Source organism: Suricata suricatta, chromosome 2, assembly GCF_006229205.1.
Source record: "Suricata suricatta isolate VVHF042 chromosome 2, meerkat_22Aug2017_6uvM2_HiC, whole genome shotgun sequence".
Taxonomy (NCBI): domain Eukaryota; kingdom Metazoa; phylum Chordata; class Mammalia; order Carnivora; family Herpestidae; genus Suricata; species Suricata suricatta.
The window spans coordinates 147124598-147141745 of NC_043701.1; the positions used below are offsets into that span (position 1 = coordinate 147124598).

The window sequence follows — 17148 nt, forward strand, 5'->3', positions numbered from 1 at the left end:
AACATTTTTTAAAGTTTAATTATTTTGAGAGACAGAGTGCACAAGAAGAGGAGGGGAAACAAGAGAGGGAAAGACGGAGAATCCCAAACAGGCTCCACACTATCAGTGTGGAACCCAATGTAGGGCTTGAACTCAGGGGCCATGAGATTATGACCTGAACCGAAATCAAGAGTTGGATACTTAACTGATGAGCCACCCAGGCACCCCTAAGATTATGTGTTTTTTAAATCAAACAATATATTCATAGATAACCATGGAATATCAACAGTCATTTTTCTGGGTAGGTGCAAATTAGTGGCACAGGCCCAAAAACAGCCAAAGTGAAACCAGTGAATCACTGAAGTAGTAATTAGTGAATACTGATTCTGCACATACTAAAGAAGAAAAGTTTGCCAAGTGGGAACACTTTGCCCAGGGGTATATTGTTATGAAGTAGCTGGGATGCCTGGGTGGCTCAGTGGGTTGAGTGTCCGACTTTGTCTCAGGTTATGGTCTCAGTCTGTGAGTTTGAGCCCTGCCTCGGGCTGTGGGCTGACAGCTTGGAGCCTGGAGCCTGCCTCAGATTCTGTGTTTCCCTCTCTTTGTGCCCCTCCCCTGCTCATGCTCTCTGTCTTTCAAAAATAAATAAATGTTAAAAATTTAAGAAAAATAAAGCAGCTTATATAGTGAGAAGGAACCGACTATTCTTCACAGTGATTGGTTATAATATTGGAACTTTCTGAAATGACAGGAAATTGGTCAGCGGTTGCCTCCCATCAATGTTGGAAGACAGTTTAAGTTTTGTTTCTAATTTTCAGAGGTCTAAGCAAGAAATGACTGAGATCAAGTTAGGTTTGCAAAATAAGTTAAATTAAGCTTTGCTTGTAGGACTAAACTGATTTTGTCTGCTCAAGGATGGTTTGCTTTTTATTTCAATACCTGATATGCTTCCTGATACTCCGTTCCCTTCCTACTTTGACACTGAACTTACATGGTTTTTGTAACAAGAAAATGAAGTTTGAGAGCAGCATGTGCATGTGTTGGAAGAAGCGTCACGGACGCATGGAGTTGTGTACAGAAAGGGTGAGAATGATTCAAAGAAACATGGCTCATCTGGCCACATGACCCTTAGTTCACTCCCGTTCTAGCTTGCGTGGGCTGTGCAGTGGGCTAAAAATAAAGCGTGACATACCCCCTGAGCTGCCGTAGCCCAGAGCAAACTACTGGCCGGTCCATTTCCTGTGCCCATCTACCTGGTCGCTGCCCCATGATTGGTGGTTGCTGGTCACGGGGCGGACTCCAGGATGAAGCCTTACCTGGCGACATAGTGGTTGGGGAGGGCTTCTCTTGGGAAAGCTGAACATTGTGGGCTCCACTTGGAGTTTCCTGTCCCCCTGAAAAACAATAAGCAAGTATTTGTTGTGCTGTGAGTCAGTCGTGACTCAACTAAAGGCTGGGATACTTGAAAAGCCAAGGACACAAATAAAGGCACCTTCTCAAGGTAACCCATTTGGCAGATCAGTCTTTGGCTATTTTCATTGCATACATTCTTGTCCTCATACCTACCGACCCAAGATCTCCAGTTTGCACAAATTATCCGTGTGTGTGCTAATAAAGGAGCTCTTTTAAGTTAGTGTGGGGGTTTAGAGTCGTTTTGAGGACAAAGTTCCCTAAAAATATTGAATGTGAACCAAATAATGCTGAGAATGAAAAACCTATATCCTTTTAGACTCATGTGGTAGGAGGAAGTTGCAACTGAAGGTACAGAATTGCATGCTTGTACAAATAGTAGAGAGGTGTTTACACATATCCCTTCTACTTACTCTGCTTTTTGAAAGAGGTGTAGCATCACATAATAAAAGCAAAACACAAGGTTTGGTGTTGACAGTTTGCATTTCAACTGAATATCTACCTGCCTTTATGCCTTTGGCCTAGCCAGTTTCCTTCCCTATACAGAGACCGTCTCTCTCATGAGTCTGTGTAAAGAGCCCAGCAAACAGTGCCTGACACAAGTTAGATTGTCAATTTAAGTCATATTTAAGTCAGAATCTCTTTTTTTTAAACAACTTATCTGCATTTTTATTAAAAATTTTTTTATATAGTTTATTACCAAGTTGGTTTCCGTATAACACCCAGTGCTCTTCCCCACAAGTGCCCCTCTCTAGGACCATCCTCCTCCGCCCCCCGCCCCCAGAATCTCTTTTTTAAAACATCTTCCTATTTCAGTCAGTTTCAGATTCCTAGGGGAACCATCCTCAATAGGAATGGAACTGAATGAGTACAGTACCTTTGTCTCACAATCAGTTTCATCAAGAAGTGCTGTGACAGGACTTTGTTTTTGCTTTTTGTTCTGAATTCAGATCTGCTTTGCCAAGGCATGGAGGCAGAAGATGTTTCAAGGGCTGAGGACAGAGCTGAGTGTGCAGGTTCCAAAAATGAAGGCCAGCCTGATGTTGCTCAGCCTGACTTTCCACTTGGAAGTGAGTCTCCTGGTCCCACTGCTCTCTGGGAGATGCTAGAAAGGAAGTTTCTGGAATACCAGCAGTTGGCTCACGGAAGCCCCGCTGAACATCAGCAGAGCCTGTTGAATCTTCTCCCACTGTTCCTAAAGGTTGGTATGCTTATTTTTGAAACCATAAGATGATACAGTGCTCTGGGGAACACTTCTGGGATGATCAGAAGCTGTGTTGGTGGCTTTAATATCATCACAAGTGGTCCCTGATGGGTTGCTTAGAGGGGAGTGTTTTGCTATTTAATAAAGATGGCAAGCAAGGCTCATCTCCAAGATGAGGAAGAGTTCGAAAGGACAGTTGGCTCTTGAGTAATACTGTCTCCTTAGTTAAAAAAAAATTATATTATTCAACCACAATTCCAACACGGGAGCCAGAGAAAGACCAGCTCCACTGGAGCTAGGGAAGGAATGTGTTTCCAGGGGTGCAGAGAGGGTGTGTAACCTCAAACACCAGCATGCCAACAGTGGGGCTTGGGAGAACCTGGTCACACGCCCATGAGGGAAGCCCAGGCTGTCCACTGGGCTGCCATTCTGGCCAGTGGCAGCTGGTGACAGTTTGGGTGCAAAATATTCCCTTTGTTGTCTCAGAACAAAGGTCCTGCCAAGCGAGGTCTGCTTTGTGGTTGAATGTATTGGAGTTTAAGTTGCAGAGTTGGAAACTTTTTATAAGAATTTAGTTTTTGCTTGACTATTGATTTGGGGTTATTAAAAAAACCCCATATAGCTACATTTAAAGCAGAGAGAATATGAGATCCTTTCACATTTGAAACTAGACTAAGACAGATGGAGCCTTTGGCAGATTTTTATGGGGAAACCCGCTTGTTGATATATTTTATCTAACTTATTAGCCGGAGATATTTAAGGATCTCCAAAGATGGACTCTTCTTGAGATCATACTTCTAGGATACATTGAACACTTAGGCAAGTCTTTCTGTGAAAAAATTTGCCAAGTAACTTACTGTCCATTAATTTGTTTCCCTCCATCTTTTGGACTTGTGATGCCCCATCTATTTTATTTCACAGACTGAATAACTGGGGCATAGGGAATGTACTAGAAAGGAACTAGTTTAGGAGAGACAGCTCAGGTTTCCTAGCCTTCCCTGCCCTGATAACCCTAGCTTCTGGGGTGTTGTTTGGTCTCCCCCAGTTCTCAGGTCAACTTTGCTTTATGGAAGGACAAATATGAGCAACCTTCTGCCCCCTACCAAAATTTGCTGGAAAGTAAGTGGGTTTGGCCATTGTCTTGTCTTTTTCCCATCCATCTGGGCAGCCATAGCTCTGGAAGGGACTCTCATTCAAGAGCCAGGCTTGATCCTTCTTTACTTCTTTCCAGATTGTTGATTTTGAAGTTCATTCATTTGTTATACAAATATTCATTAAGCTCTTATATCCTGTGCTGGGGTCTGGGGCTATGAGTGTTAAGAAGACAGATAGGTTTTACTGTCATGGAGGATTTAGTCCAGAGTGTGGAGAGCACTAAATAAATCTCAAAAACTGTTTGTTTGGCTTGTAGGGATTAACAATGACTTCAAGGCCGTTTTTTCAAAATGGAAAGTTTTCACATGAAAATCAGATTTCCAGTTTTCTCTTGAATATTTTGGTAGATGCAATACTGAAATTGGGTGGAGATGGTTAGGGGCACCCTATGTTTCTCAGTTTCCTCCAGTTCTCCATTCCCCAATATCTTTCACCCAACCCAATACTCATTTATGTACCTGACCTGTAGGCAATTGAGCTTGTGACCTCATGCATTGCAAGCAGTTCCTATTACTGAACTTCGATATTGGTTCATGCCTCCCAGGTCCTGTCCTTGTAACTAGAGACACAATGGCCCTATTGTTGAACACATGGGCTTTTGGGCCAAAAAGAGCAGGTGTCTCAAGTCCTGGCTCCATTGCTAATTAGCTGTGCATCTTCAAACAAATGATTAAATATTGGTGAACCTCATTTTCCTCATCTGTAAAGTTGAGTCAATAACACTTTGCTGGACATCTGGGAGGGTAAAATTAAGTAACGACTGTAAAAATTCACAGCACATGCAGAGTCATTGGTCCTCATTACCTTTCCAGCAGCCTCTAGGACACTAACTGTGTGTGTATGGGCTGAGATACCATTTCCACCATTCCCCAAACTGCCAACGCAATCTGATATGTTTTGAGTCTCTGGAGCTCACTTATGATGAGCGCTGCAGAGGCAGAATTTTGATCATTTCTTAAAATCTATATTCTTTGATTAAGCTCTAACATGTGTACAAACCTGTTGTTTTTGTTAAGCTCTAACTAAATAAAACTCCACTAGAACCAGAGGCCTCAGGCTTCTTCATTAAGAGTTGGTAGTAGAGGGGCAACTGGGTGGCTCATTCAGTTAAGCATCTGGCTCTTGATGTCCATTCAGGTCATGATCTCATGGTCGTGAGCTTGAGCTCCGCACTGGGCTCCATGCAGAGTGCAGAGCCTGCTTGGAATTTTCTCTCTCTCTCTCTCTCTCAAAATAAATAAACAAACTTAAAAAAAAGTTGGTAGAGGAAAATAACATGGGGGAAGATCAGATGGTTTTTTTTTTGCCTTTGTTTTCTTTCTTTCTTTTATTTTTTTAGTATAGTTCAGATAAAATCTGATGACTAAAAACATCCATTGGAATACAGATCCTTGTATAAGAAATCAAGCTTGAAACTACTCTGTTTTGAATTTTATAACCACAAAACAGTGTTCTTCAAGGTTGTTTATAAAGAACCCTCTTGGAAATATGAGGATTTCAAAAGTTATGCTAAAGCCTTAGTCCTGCATTGGTTGTCATGACAACCATGTCCCCACTGGGCTCTGAGACTGAGTGTATCTCAAAGAGCCTTGGACTGCTTTGTTGGGTGGAGCTCAACTCTATACCTGACTCTTTTCACTTTAGGCCCAAGGAAAATGAAGATGATCTGGAATTTTCTTCTTTTTTTTTTTTTCCCTTTGTTTCTTTTGGAGAGAGAGAGAGAGAGGAGGCACAAGTGCTGGGGAGGGGAAAGGGTGGGGGAAGGGCAGGGGGTGCCACATGCCTTGACCTAGTGAGTCTTGAGATTTGATAACAGATACTGTTTTGTGTAGCAGACCCCTTCAGAGCTGCTTCTTTCCCATCTTCTTCCCAAAGAACTTCCCTTTAGCCTCCTTGGCTTTCTCTCACATTTGATTTCTCAGAGCCCACAGTGGAGCACAATGTTTTCCTTAACTCTGCATTAACTGCTAGACAAGATCAAGGACCCACCTGGTTGGCTCCAGCCCCATTGTCTCCCAAGGTGAAGAACAACTGTGGGATTGTTAAAAAGCGAACCCACTCAAAATTTGGGTTACTCTATTAGTAATAAGGAAGAGCCTAATGGAATTTCAGGGCATTGGACCCCTGGCAAGGAACTGCTCTGAAAGGGTAAGTCAGAAAGGAAGTTCTCATGCAGAACTATGGGCTCTCCTCCCCCACCAGTCTCCTTCAGTCCTCTCCATACTTCAAGGGGGAGTTCTCAGCCAGATAATCACTAGTAATATTCACCAAGCTCTGCCTAAACTAGGCATTTCATTTAGTGTTTATAAGCCCTCATAATAACTCCATGAAGACGGTGCCATTTTTATCGCAGCCTTGTAAATAGGGAAATGGAGGTTTGTAGACGTTGTACAACTTGGCCAAGGTTGCCCAGTTGTCACTGAGGAACAGAACTTAACCTGGACGCTCCGGCCAAGCCTGTGTCATTCGCCACTGGGCTTCCTCGGGCAATGCTAGGGTTTTTGTAGAGCACAACTCATTTGGATTCTTTCCCTGTCCCATGACTCAGTGGACATATGGCTCTGCCTGGCTAGTAACCATGTTCCCCTTGGATACAAAAGGGTGTCATCCCCTATGCATGTGATGTTTAGATAGCTCCAGGATTTTGCAGACAGGAGGTTTTTATTGCATCACACAGGAAGCAGCCCAGGGCTAATGACTTCTCAGTGTGCCGAACTGTTTTCAGGAAGGATTCAATGGGCTGTTGTTGTTTTGTGTAGCAGACCCCTTCAGAGCTGCTTCTTTCCCATCTTGGAGCCTTGGGCTTTGGTCTTTCTAGAACCCTTCCTATCATAGGATCTCATACCAAGAGAAGAAGGCATTCATCTAGCAAGCATGAGTAGGTCCTTCTGGCCTTTGGTTGAGTTTGCTTTTGGGGAAAAAGAGCCACTCCAGGTCCTCACACTACACAGAGATACTTGGTAATAACAGACATGGGGAAAGCTAGAGCTGTAGACACAGTTGTTGAAGATTGTTCTTAGAATATGAACTTTGAGGGAAAGCAGGCAGTGAGATAGGAAAACCTGGCCGTTAGTGTAAAACTCCTTGCTGTCTGAGACAGACGACCTGGGGTAGGACACATGGGGAAAAAGGGAGATCCGTGGATGTGGTAGGTTACAGATGCTGAGAATGGGCTATGCTGCCCCCTTCAAGACGTGGCATCTATATCCCCTCCTCTGGGATCTGGGTGGATTTGTGATGGCTTGGCTAATGGAATAGGGCCAAAGTGACGTGCAGGTCCAGGCTCCAAGAGACGTGCAGCTTCCTCTTCTTGTCACTTGTCACTTCCTGTCACTCTTAGAACTCTGCTGCCCTGTTGTGAGGAGGTCAGACAGCCCTGAGTAAAAGCCTATGTGTAAAGGAACCAAAGCCCCTGACCTTGCTGCCGACGGCCAGCACCAGCTTGCCAGCCATGTGAGTGTGCCAACTTGCAAGTGGATGTTAGCTGCCCCAGCTGCAAATCCATGAAGAAAACAGGCCACTCAATTTTGGGGTTCTTGTTATAGAGCACTCTATAGCCAGAACAGTGGGTAACAGTGGAAGGAATCATTCATTTCCTAGTGCAGAGGGATTGGAATGAACACTAAGTCAGTTGAACTTGGAAGTGAGTGTGTTTGTGCAGGGGTGTGTGTGCATGTGTGCAGAGACACAGCTATGTACAGGTGCTCTTAGACGAACAGCCGTGCCAGTGGTGTGGAGTTATGGCATTGAGTGTGGCCCATCATTCCAACATAAGCCACACATGGACCCAGCTGACAATGGAAGAGAAGGAAGTTACATTAAATAGAATAATAAGGATGATCAATAATTGTTCCCAAGTATAGTGTCCAGTGGGCACAGCGACAGCAAATACCCTTCCTTGTCCATCCCTGACTGTCGCAGACTCTGGGTCTAAAGTTCTCTCTTGTCTTAGCAAGAGAGTAGGACATGAGATTAAAAATAGGAGAGAGAGATGGCTTATGTTGGGGAAAAGACAAGAGCCCCAAATAAGGGTCCTTGCCTTGTATTCATGAAGATCAGAAGTCTTACAAACGTGGTGGGCATGCACAAAGAGACAAAGAAACTGTGAACGTTATTTTATGGGCATGAGGGAAAGGGGGGGGTTTGAACATATACAGTATTTGGGGTCTGGGTCAATATAAAACAAAATCCTGGCACCGGGCAGATGGGCAAATGGTTGTTAAGGGCAGACAGGAGGCGCTGTGTCTGTTTGTCTTAGCGAGCCTAGGGGAGAAGACAGCTTGGGGAAATAACCTCAGCGTTAACAAGACACCTTTTCTCTTGTTACCCATCTCCTTTCTGGGCTGCTTCGCCTGCAGCACAGTGGTCTGTAGTGCAATTTACTTGTTTTGTCAAACTTGGCCCTATTCTCCTGTGAAAGCAGCTTCTCTGCTATAGGACTGAATTAGGGGGCACTTTTGCGCTGCATGTTGAATCTTGCTTACCTCATATACCTTTGTATTGGGAACCTTAGCATCTGTTCCTATCTTTTGGCCTTTGCCTGTTCCTCTCTGTTTTGGGGGATCAGCATCTCCCTGTTCTTGGGGTGCCTTTGGACCGTCCTATTCTGAGGGTGCCAATCATGTTTACCCAAGCTTGGGTGTGAGCATCTAATGGTTTGCTATTTCTCTATGCCTTGTTAACCCATTGGTGTAACCCTGGGGGGTTCCTAAGCCCATCCCCCACACCTGACCTACCCAACCTCAGAGTGGCACCTGCAACACGGTTTGTTTCCATCTCAGAGAAACATTTTTGTTGTGTTAGTGAAGTTTTGATACACCATTTTTTAGAAAGGAGAGGGTCAACCTTGTTACACTAGCAGGGGAAAGTCACATAAAGTCTCTGAAATCTTTTGAACTCAAGTAAGGACCAAACCACCGAATTCTGTGGTAATAAAGACATAGTAACATTGTAGCCATACTTGAAAACTATCCGGGTTCTGTCATTCAGAAGCTGGATTTTTCCCCCATCCCCTCAAGTACTTTTATCATTCCTCATTTTCCTTTGGAGTCCACAGCATCATTTTCCTTTCCCTTTCTTCCATGTGAGAGACAGACACAAGGCATGATGGAGCAGCTTAGATAATGTGAGTAAATAAAATTTTTTAAAATTATTGAGCAATATTCTCTCAGCATGTAAGTCCCAGTTTGGGAGAAAATTAGGTCCTTTTGGAAACTGCCTTAACTCTTCGGGGTCTCCATGGTACCATTCTGTAAATGATTGCCTCTGTGCATCAAACAGCACCCCAGGGGCCTGAAAGAGTTAACGTGGCCTCCAGAAGTGCCCTTTGTGGTCCCAGGAAGGAGTCTGAGCCTTGGGAGAATCTGGCTGAGTGTACAATTACTGTTCAGCTCACAATGGCCCAATTTACTTTATTGTGGAGTGCCTGCAGGAATCCCACTGCTTGAGACCATCTAGATGCTTCTGAGTCAACTGCCTGCAAATTGGTCTTTGAGGGGTTTGCCAGTGCAGGGAAGGAGGCACAGGAATTTGTTACGAATACATCATAGCAGAGTTCTCAGTCCTGGGGACGAAATAATCTTATAAGAAATTCTCAGCCAAAAGATAGACTGATTCTTTCCAGAGATTCAAGTTTCCAGGTGATAGCTGGTTGCCAGGTGGTAGCCATAAATTTCTTATGCACATGCTACTTGAGTATGAGTGAGATAACTCAGCCCTTCACTCTGCTGTTTACCTGACTCTCTGGGTTTATGCTCCTGCCTCAGTCTTAGTTTCTGTAAAGTGGGAATAATCCTAACAGTACCAATCTCAAAGGGCTGTTGTAAGCATTAATGAAAACAAAGCGAGCAAGTGCTAGGCTCCGCGTTTGGCACAAAAGCAGCATGCATTACATTCGGCCATCAATCTGCATATGGTGGACTTGGTTATCACGTGCTCACTTATCAAATGTTTGTTGAAGGTCTACCGTGTGCAGAGGGTTTAACATTCACCTACCATGTGTGTAGTTTTAGCGAAGTTCTGATGGACTTCACTTTTAATTACAAGGGAAAGGGGCAACTCTGTCCACTGATAGGGCAGAAACAAAAAAAATTCAGGTACAAAGTTTTGTCCAAAATGAAATAAATATCCATGTACTCACCACCCATAGAAAAGAAATAAAACATTTCAGATAAACTAAAGCCATTTATGTATGCATTCTAGTGCTCATTCCTCTTCTGCTCTTTTCTAATGGAAAGAAACCCCCATCCTGCTGAGTTAACATTCCCTGTGGGGGAATATATATACACATACACACATGTATATATATATACATATAGATATACCAATATATGTTTGGATATGCATAATATGTACTGTATCTATCTGTGCATGTATATATATATGTGTGTATGTATATACATATATATACATGCACAGATAGAATGTGTGTATATACATATATATATGCATACACAGATAGATACAGTACATATTATGCATATCCAAATATGTCTAATACATATCCAAATTATACAATGATATGAATACATTTTAATAATCATAAGTGATATTGCTGTGAAATTTATATGTAGACTCACAGGTTTTTCTAGACTCAGACTATAATGTACTTTTGCAACTTGCTTTTTCCACTCAACATTCTATTTCTAGAACTATCCATATTAATACATGTAGCTCTTGTTTCTTTTTCAGTTCTATGTAATACCCTTACATAAATAGGCCACAAATCATTCATTCATTCACTGTCTTATTGATGGACATTCATTGTTTCCCAGTATTACACAGTCACAAATAAGGTGCACAGCATTTCGTGCTCATATCGCCTTGTACACATGTGTCAGCATTTCTGCAAGAATATATGTCAGAAAGAATTGCTGGGTCATAGGGTGTGTCCCCCTCTAACTATTGGATTGGGTTAAATACACTTCAAAGGGGTTTTTTTGGCAAGTTGTGCTCCATCAGTAGAGCATGGGGGTTTCCTGGTCTCTTATCTTTTCCCACAATTGTTACTGTCAGGCTTTACATTTTTACCAACCTGAAAAGTATGACTATCTCACTGTAGTTTTATTTTGCATTTTCCTGATTATTAGTTATTCGCTACTGATTGTATCTTTAAAATTTTTTTTAATGTTTTATTTATGTGTGTGTGTGTGTGTGTGTGTGTGTGTGTAAAAGAGAGAGAGAGAGCACGCGCGGCACACATCAGTGGGGGAGGGACGGAAGAGAGGGAGACACAGAATGTAAAGCAGGCTCCAGGCTCTGAGCCATCAGCGCAGAGCCTGATGTGGGACTCGAACTCACAGTGAGAACATGACCCGAGCTGAAGTCGGACACTGAACGGACTGAGCCACCCAGGTGCCCCTGATTGTATCTTTTATAAGTTACTTGTTTCATTTGCCAGTCTAAAAAAATTAGGGTTTTTAAAATTAATTTGTAGGGATCTGGTTACTATTTTTTTTTGTCAGTTATACACATTGCAAATATTTTTTCTCAACCTGTGTCTGTCTTGCTTTCTTTGTATGTAACATCTTTTAATATAGAATTTTTAAATTTTTTAGTAAATATAGAATCTACAGCAAAGAAACACATTTCCCTCTGGGATTTTGATGCTTTCCTCATCTTTTCTAGAAGGAGGATCTCAGCTTTAAAAAACTCGGTCACGGCTTTGGGCAGGGATATAATTTAGTGTGGCTGGTGAGGGGGAGCAGTGGATGACAGTCCAGCAAAGGGGCATTTTGTTGAGGCCACTAATTGCCGGGAACATGCCCAGCAGCCTCCCTTCCTGAAAAGGTGGAGACCGGGAAGGGCGAAGTTGCCAGGAACTTCAGTCCTATGCCAAGAATAGTCACTCTGCTCTGACTATTGGTCTGGAAAGAGAGCTCCTCATCTGGGGACTAGGAAACTCTGCCTGCGACAACACAATAGAGCAAAGGGAGAAGATTCTGATGAAAAGCAGACGGGGAGACAGTTCTGAAAAGGTTCGTGCATCCCAAGTGGAATTTAAAAATTACTGACTTCTATTAAATAGTATCCTAAACAATAAAAGAAAAAGTCCAAGGCAAAAGATGACCAGATAGGATAGAAATAACAAAGGAATAGAGAAGAAAGAATTTTAAAGAATTAAAAAACAAAAAGAAAGAGGAGATTAAAAATGGCAACAACCACTTGGATGCAAAAGAAGTTCCTAAGTCTGGGACTAAAGCCAGAGAACAAAGGACTAGATTGACAAATTTGATTTCATGTGAACTTCAAGTTTCTGTATGGCCAAAGCAAATAATACCAAACTAAAAGACAAAATGATAAATTTGAAAAACTCAGGAGAGAACTATGGACCAAGGATTAATATATTTATATGTAAAGAGTTTTTTAAAAAAAATAAATAATAGTGAAACCCTATTAGAATAATAGGCTAAGAGTAAAAGCAGGCAATTCAAGAAGTGTTAAAGATCTTCGTCTACTTTAATAATCACAAGACTACCATTGGGATGAGGTATTTTTTTTCTTCTTTAAGTTGTCTCATTTAAGATAAAAAAGTATGACAGTGCTCAGTGGGTAAGAGAAACTAGTTCTCTCCCATGGAGCCCCTGGAGAGGCCAATCAGGCAAAGTTTTCTGGGGAATGAGTTGGTAATGTGCACCAAAGCACTAAAAATAAGTAAATAAGTAAATAAAAAGCACACTCTTGCAACTTACAATCCCACTCTCTAGAATTGGTTAAGGGAAACTAAGATATCTACCCCAGATATAAGAAACATGAAGCATGCAGGAGGGGAATCAGTGAGATGTAGCAGTTGATGGGGTAAGGCACATGAGGTGGGCGGGGGGCGCCCAGAAAATTGCCCTTAGAATTTCCCATGAGGGCAACTGGGTGCTTGGTAGAACTATTCACTAAGACAGGATGCAGCAGATTTGGGAGGAAGGCAGATGGTTTCAATTATGTGTATTTGACATTTCAGGAGCACAAGTTCAGGGGCAGATGTCCAGGGTCCAGTTGGATGTGGGTTTGGAGCTCAGTGGAAGTTGAAGAATTCACAGCAACTAGGGGAGGGATGGAGGGGAAGCTGTTAGGGTAGGTGATTTGGTGTCCTTGGGGCTACGCCTGGGACAGTGGGTTGATTGACTCATTGGTTTGGGCTGGCGGGGAGAGAGGCAAGGTGATCTCATGCCTTGCCTTGTGGCTTTGACTCCTCTTATGGAATCCTCTTTATTGCACTCCAGGCCTGGGAAAACTCTGTGGGGATCATCTGCTTTCCCCGTCTCCAAAGCCTGGCAGAAGAGATTTCCAACCAGCTTGCGCAGGAAATACAGAAGGCACTTGTGGGAAAGCCTGCAGGTAAGGGAACACTTTACGGAGAGCAAAACAGCTCTGCGTTTTCCTCCCGGGGCTCCTGCAAAGCCACCCTCTGCTTTCTAGTGGAGTAAGAGTGATGCTTCCAGAGAACCCCACAGGCTCACTTCTGCCACTGAGGACGTTGGGAACGAAGGGAAGGGCCAGCAGAGGAGGGAAGGGGGACTAGCAGAACCCTAGAGGCTGGGCAGAGTTTCACCAAGACTCCAGAGCTGAGGGGCAGGAGGGAATTCTGGGGGGAAGGAGAATGTTGAGCACAGTGTAGAATGTGGGAATCTCTGCAAGGTCAGGGGCTGGAGGACACAGGAAGTGGGGCGAAGACTCTGGGTTGTGAGAAGTCCCATAGCTGAAGAGCTTGTAATTATTTGGTAATAGAGAGCCATTGAAGGTTGTTGAGCAGGAGTAGTGACGGGATAAAGAATATCCTCCGGGCAGATTAATCTGGGGGTGTGTGAGCTGTTTGGTAGAGATTCAGGCGGCACTATGGATAGGAAAGGAGACAGAAGTCCCCTAAGGATGCTAAGGCACAACTCAGGGGGGGAAGGGGGCCAAGTGGAGGGAAAGCTGGGAGGCAGGTCACTGCACTCTCAGCTGGTGATGCATTCTCCCCTTTGTGCGCTGTTGTCAGAGCAAGCGAGGGACGCAGCGGGGCAGTTGCTGCGGTGGAAAGGGGATGTGGATCAGGATGGCTACCTGCTCCTGAAGTCGGTATACGTGCTCACGGGGACAAACTCGGTAAGTTCCAGGCCCCACGGGCCCCAGTGGGAGCTCCTCATCCGTGTCCCGCGCAAGTCCCAGCCAAGGGCAGGGACACATCTCAGGAGTGCCTTTTTCCCCATGTTACTGATTTGTCATCTCTCCCCCACCGTGATTCCCTTCTGATAGAGAACATGGGGACTTGAGCATCTGAAATCCATATTTGAATCCTGTTCTTTACATTGACAAGCTATGTGTAACCTTAGGCAAATTGTGTCACCTCTCTGTGACTCTGTTGTGTGGCTAATTTTAGAATTGGGGATAATGCCTTCATTGTAGGGTCAGTACACGGATTAACAGTGGCTGATGCGTATGGAGTGTTTTCCCTGGCAGGGCAAGGCTGGCGTGTCCCATGCAGGTCAGTGACTCCTCCCCCGAGCCCTCTGAGTCAGTTTATGAAGCCACATTAGTTAGCATCCTCTGTGACTGATGTCTCACTCCAGAACCCATGCTCTGAGCCACTGCTCTTTATTGCCTTCTGCTAGGCTCAGACTGAGGGAGTCCACCTTAGCCACCTGTCCCGTGTTTGCCTGGAGACAGTACACAAATGAGGCTTGGCTTCTCCCTCTTCTCTTCCCACTGGTGCCCCATCCTGGTTATGCACCTGTCCTCCGCCCGAAGCTGGGGGCCTGGAGCTTCCCTGTGAGTGCGTGGCTGAGGGCTGGGTTCCTGGTAGGCAGAAGCAGTCCCCGGCAGCTACAGCTATCAGCAGAAATGGCCTGAGGCCCTGGGCAGGGCCGGCCCACAGATCCTTTTGTCTAATGAGAGTGCCCACCACATGCCGGTGCCAGCATCAAGAACAGCAGGAACCAGATGGGGGCACGGCCACCCCCAGGCTAACAGTGCACGCAGATATCACTGGGCGTCTGAGACACTGGGTAGAGGTGTGAGAGGAGCTCCGGGTGCAGTTGTGAACTGTAGGGAGGCTCATGTGACCTTTCCTCTGCAGGAACTGCCTGCCTGAAGCCCATAGAAGGAGCTTTTCTGGCCTCACCCCCCACCCCCAAGGACTATTTACAGTCAGGTAGTAAAAAGTAACTTAAGGGCTTGTTTTCTGCTGTGAGCAGCCAGCCCTAAAAGCAGTGAGACAAATCAGTAATTGGCTTTCAGCAGAGCCAGTGCGGCATGGAGGACAGGGGAGCCGCCCTGAGCAGGGTCACAGCAGAGCCTGGTGTCATTGCAGGGGCCAACATTACCCTGCACCAGAAGCTTTGAGGGGGAAGGGCGGGACCAACAGCCTGCACTATATTCCTCTTTCTGGCCCAGACTGTACATTCTTCTGTTCTCGTTTCTCATTTTGCCACCATAGCTGTCACATTAGTCACTTGGGTGGGAAATTGGGTGGACAGCAGGCTTTAGATTAATGCCACACATGTTCACATGCACACACGTCCTACACGCGCAGACGTTGGCTGCCGTAACCCCGGGGAAGCTGCAAGCAGAGCATGTGGAAGGAAGTCTCCAGGAAGTTCCGCACTCAGGCTGTTCCCTTCTCTGCCCACTTCCTGTCTTCTCCCCTCTGTCTGGCCACCCTGATTATCAGTTTACCTGTAGGACGGCTCTGGTCATGGCGAGGTCTCAGATCTGAACAAGGGGACTGGAAGGGCCCTGATCAGGTCCTTAATTAGGTGTTTGCACTTGTTATTGACCACGCCCTCCTGATTGTCCAGGTCCCTAATCAGGAGGTGACTAGCCAAATCAGTAGTGTGATCACTTAGGAAAGCTCTTGTTTTCTGCTCTGCGCCTGTCCTTCCCTCCCTTCTTCCTTTCCTTCCTATCATTTATCTTACAAAAAATTCAGTGTTTATTGAGCACATAGATGCACTTCATAGAAACTTAATCTTTACAGTCACCCTGGGTGGGTCCTATGATTGTCTCCATTCTTATTTGAGAATGCGTTGCCCACAGAGAGGACGAAATTTACCCCTCTTCCTGGTTAAGGGACCGTGCTGTGCTGGTTTGGACGCGTGCCTCACAGGGTCTGTGGCTGTGGGTCATGTCTGCTCTTCCCTTGCAGGAGACCCTGGGCAGAGTTGCTGCATCTGGGCTTCCAGCCCTGCTCTTACAGTGCCTTTACCTCTTTTTTGTCTTTCCTCTGGAAAAGGAGGAGGTTCTTGAGAATGATATTCAAGCTCAGAGGATGTTTGTGCAGGTGAGTCACAGGGGCCTCCACACCCTAAGCCACGACCCGGCTCTGCTTCTTGGAGGTGTCTCTGTTCTTCTCAGCCCTAGTCCTGAAGCTCCTCTGTCATCCTGGAAAGCCAGCTCATCTGTCTACCCCCATGCTCTCTGCAAATGCCAAGATCCTCTGCATTTGGAAAATGCCTTTTCTTCTCTTTCCATCTCACTTCATCCCTGTATCGCTGTTTCTGTCATTGTCCCCCAGAAGAGCGTGCTGCTCCTCTTCCTCCAGACTGCGTTCCTGGGTCCTGCCTGCCCTCCCCAGCACCTGGAACATCCCGTCTCTGGTCTCTGCCTCCTCTAAGGGCAAGCACACTAACCGCACTTGCATAACAGCAGCCAACATTTTCTAAGTACTTCCCTGTACCACCTGTGCCATAGCCTCACATCTGTCCCCTCCCTGAGCCCTCTTGTCCATCCCAGGATGTGTCTAGTGTTACAGTTCTGATTCCATGCAAACTAAAGTATGGTGAGTAAACATGGCGCCAGGGTCACAGAGGTAATCAGTGGGGCCCTGGGATTGGCTGTCAAGACCACTTTATGATGCCACCTCTTTCCCCCTCCCAGAAGCTATCTCAAGCCACTAAGCTTCGAATGCAATTTCCTGGTGTCCTTCCCCATCTTTTCTAGCCTCTCAACTACCAGCAACAGCTTTTAACGTAGCTTAATATTATTATTTTTTTAGTGTTTATTTTTGAGACAGAGTAGAGAGAGAGACAGAGCACAATCGGGGGAGGGGCAGAGAGAGAAGGAGATACAGAATCTGAAGCAGGCTCCAGGCTCTGAGTTCTCAGCACAGAACCCGATGTGGGGCTCGAACCCACAAACTGTGACATTATGACCTGAGCTGAAGTCAAATGCTTAACCCACTGAGCCACCCAGGCGCCCCTAATGTAACTTCTTAACTCCTTGCTTGCCCCTCACTGACCAGTTCTGCTTTCTCAGCTTCCGGGATGCTGTATTCTCCAGAAAACTCCTCCTGCCTCTCTGGAGCAAGAGAACCTGGGGGAGAGGAAGGGGGGCCTTGAGTTCTACTCATTTTTGTGTGGCCAGTGCCTCAGGCAGTGTCTCACAGAGCAGGTGCTTAAGAGCTTTTGTGAATTTCCAAATGCATGTGT

The 17148-nt window shown here is 45.2% G+C and overlaps 1 protein-coding gene across 11 annotated transcripts in view; it reads left to right on the top strand.

The window, feature by feature from the left end:
- The window catches only part of WDFY4 (WDFY family member 4), a 274355-nt gene that overhangs the window by 16448 nt on the left and 240759 nt on the right, over positions 1–17148 (top strand). For 10 of the 11 annotated variants that reach the window (XR_003905611.1, XM_029932110.1, XM_029932111.1 and 7 more), the window contains exons 2-5: positions 2340–2590; positions 12964–13078; positions 13722–13828; positions 15867–16001. Coding sequence is in view for 10 of the 11 variants with exons in the window: in XM_029932110.1 (XP_029787970.1) it covers positions 2340–2590; positions 12964–13078; positions 13722–13828; positions 15867–16001 (608 nt within the window). In the remaining variant the exon portion in view is untranslated. The remainder of the gene's footprint in view (positions 1–2339; positions 2591–12963; positions 13079–13721; positions 13829–15866; positions 16002–17148) is intronic. The other variant, XM_029932106.1, reaches the window with a different exon arrangement.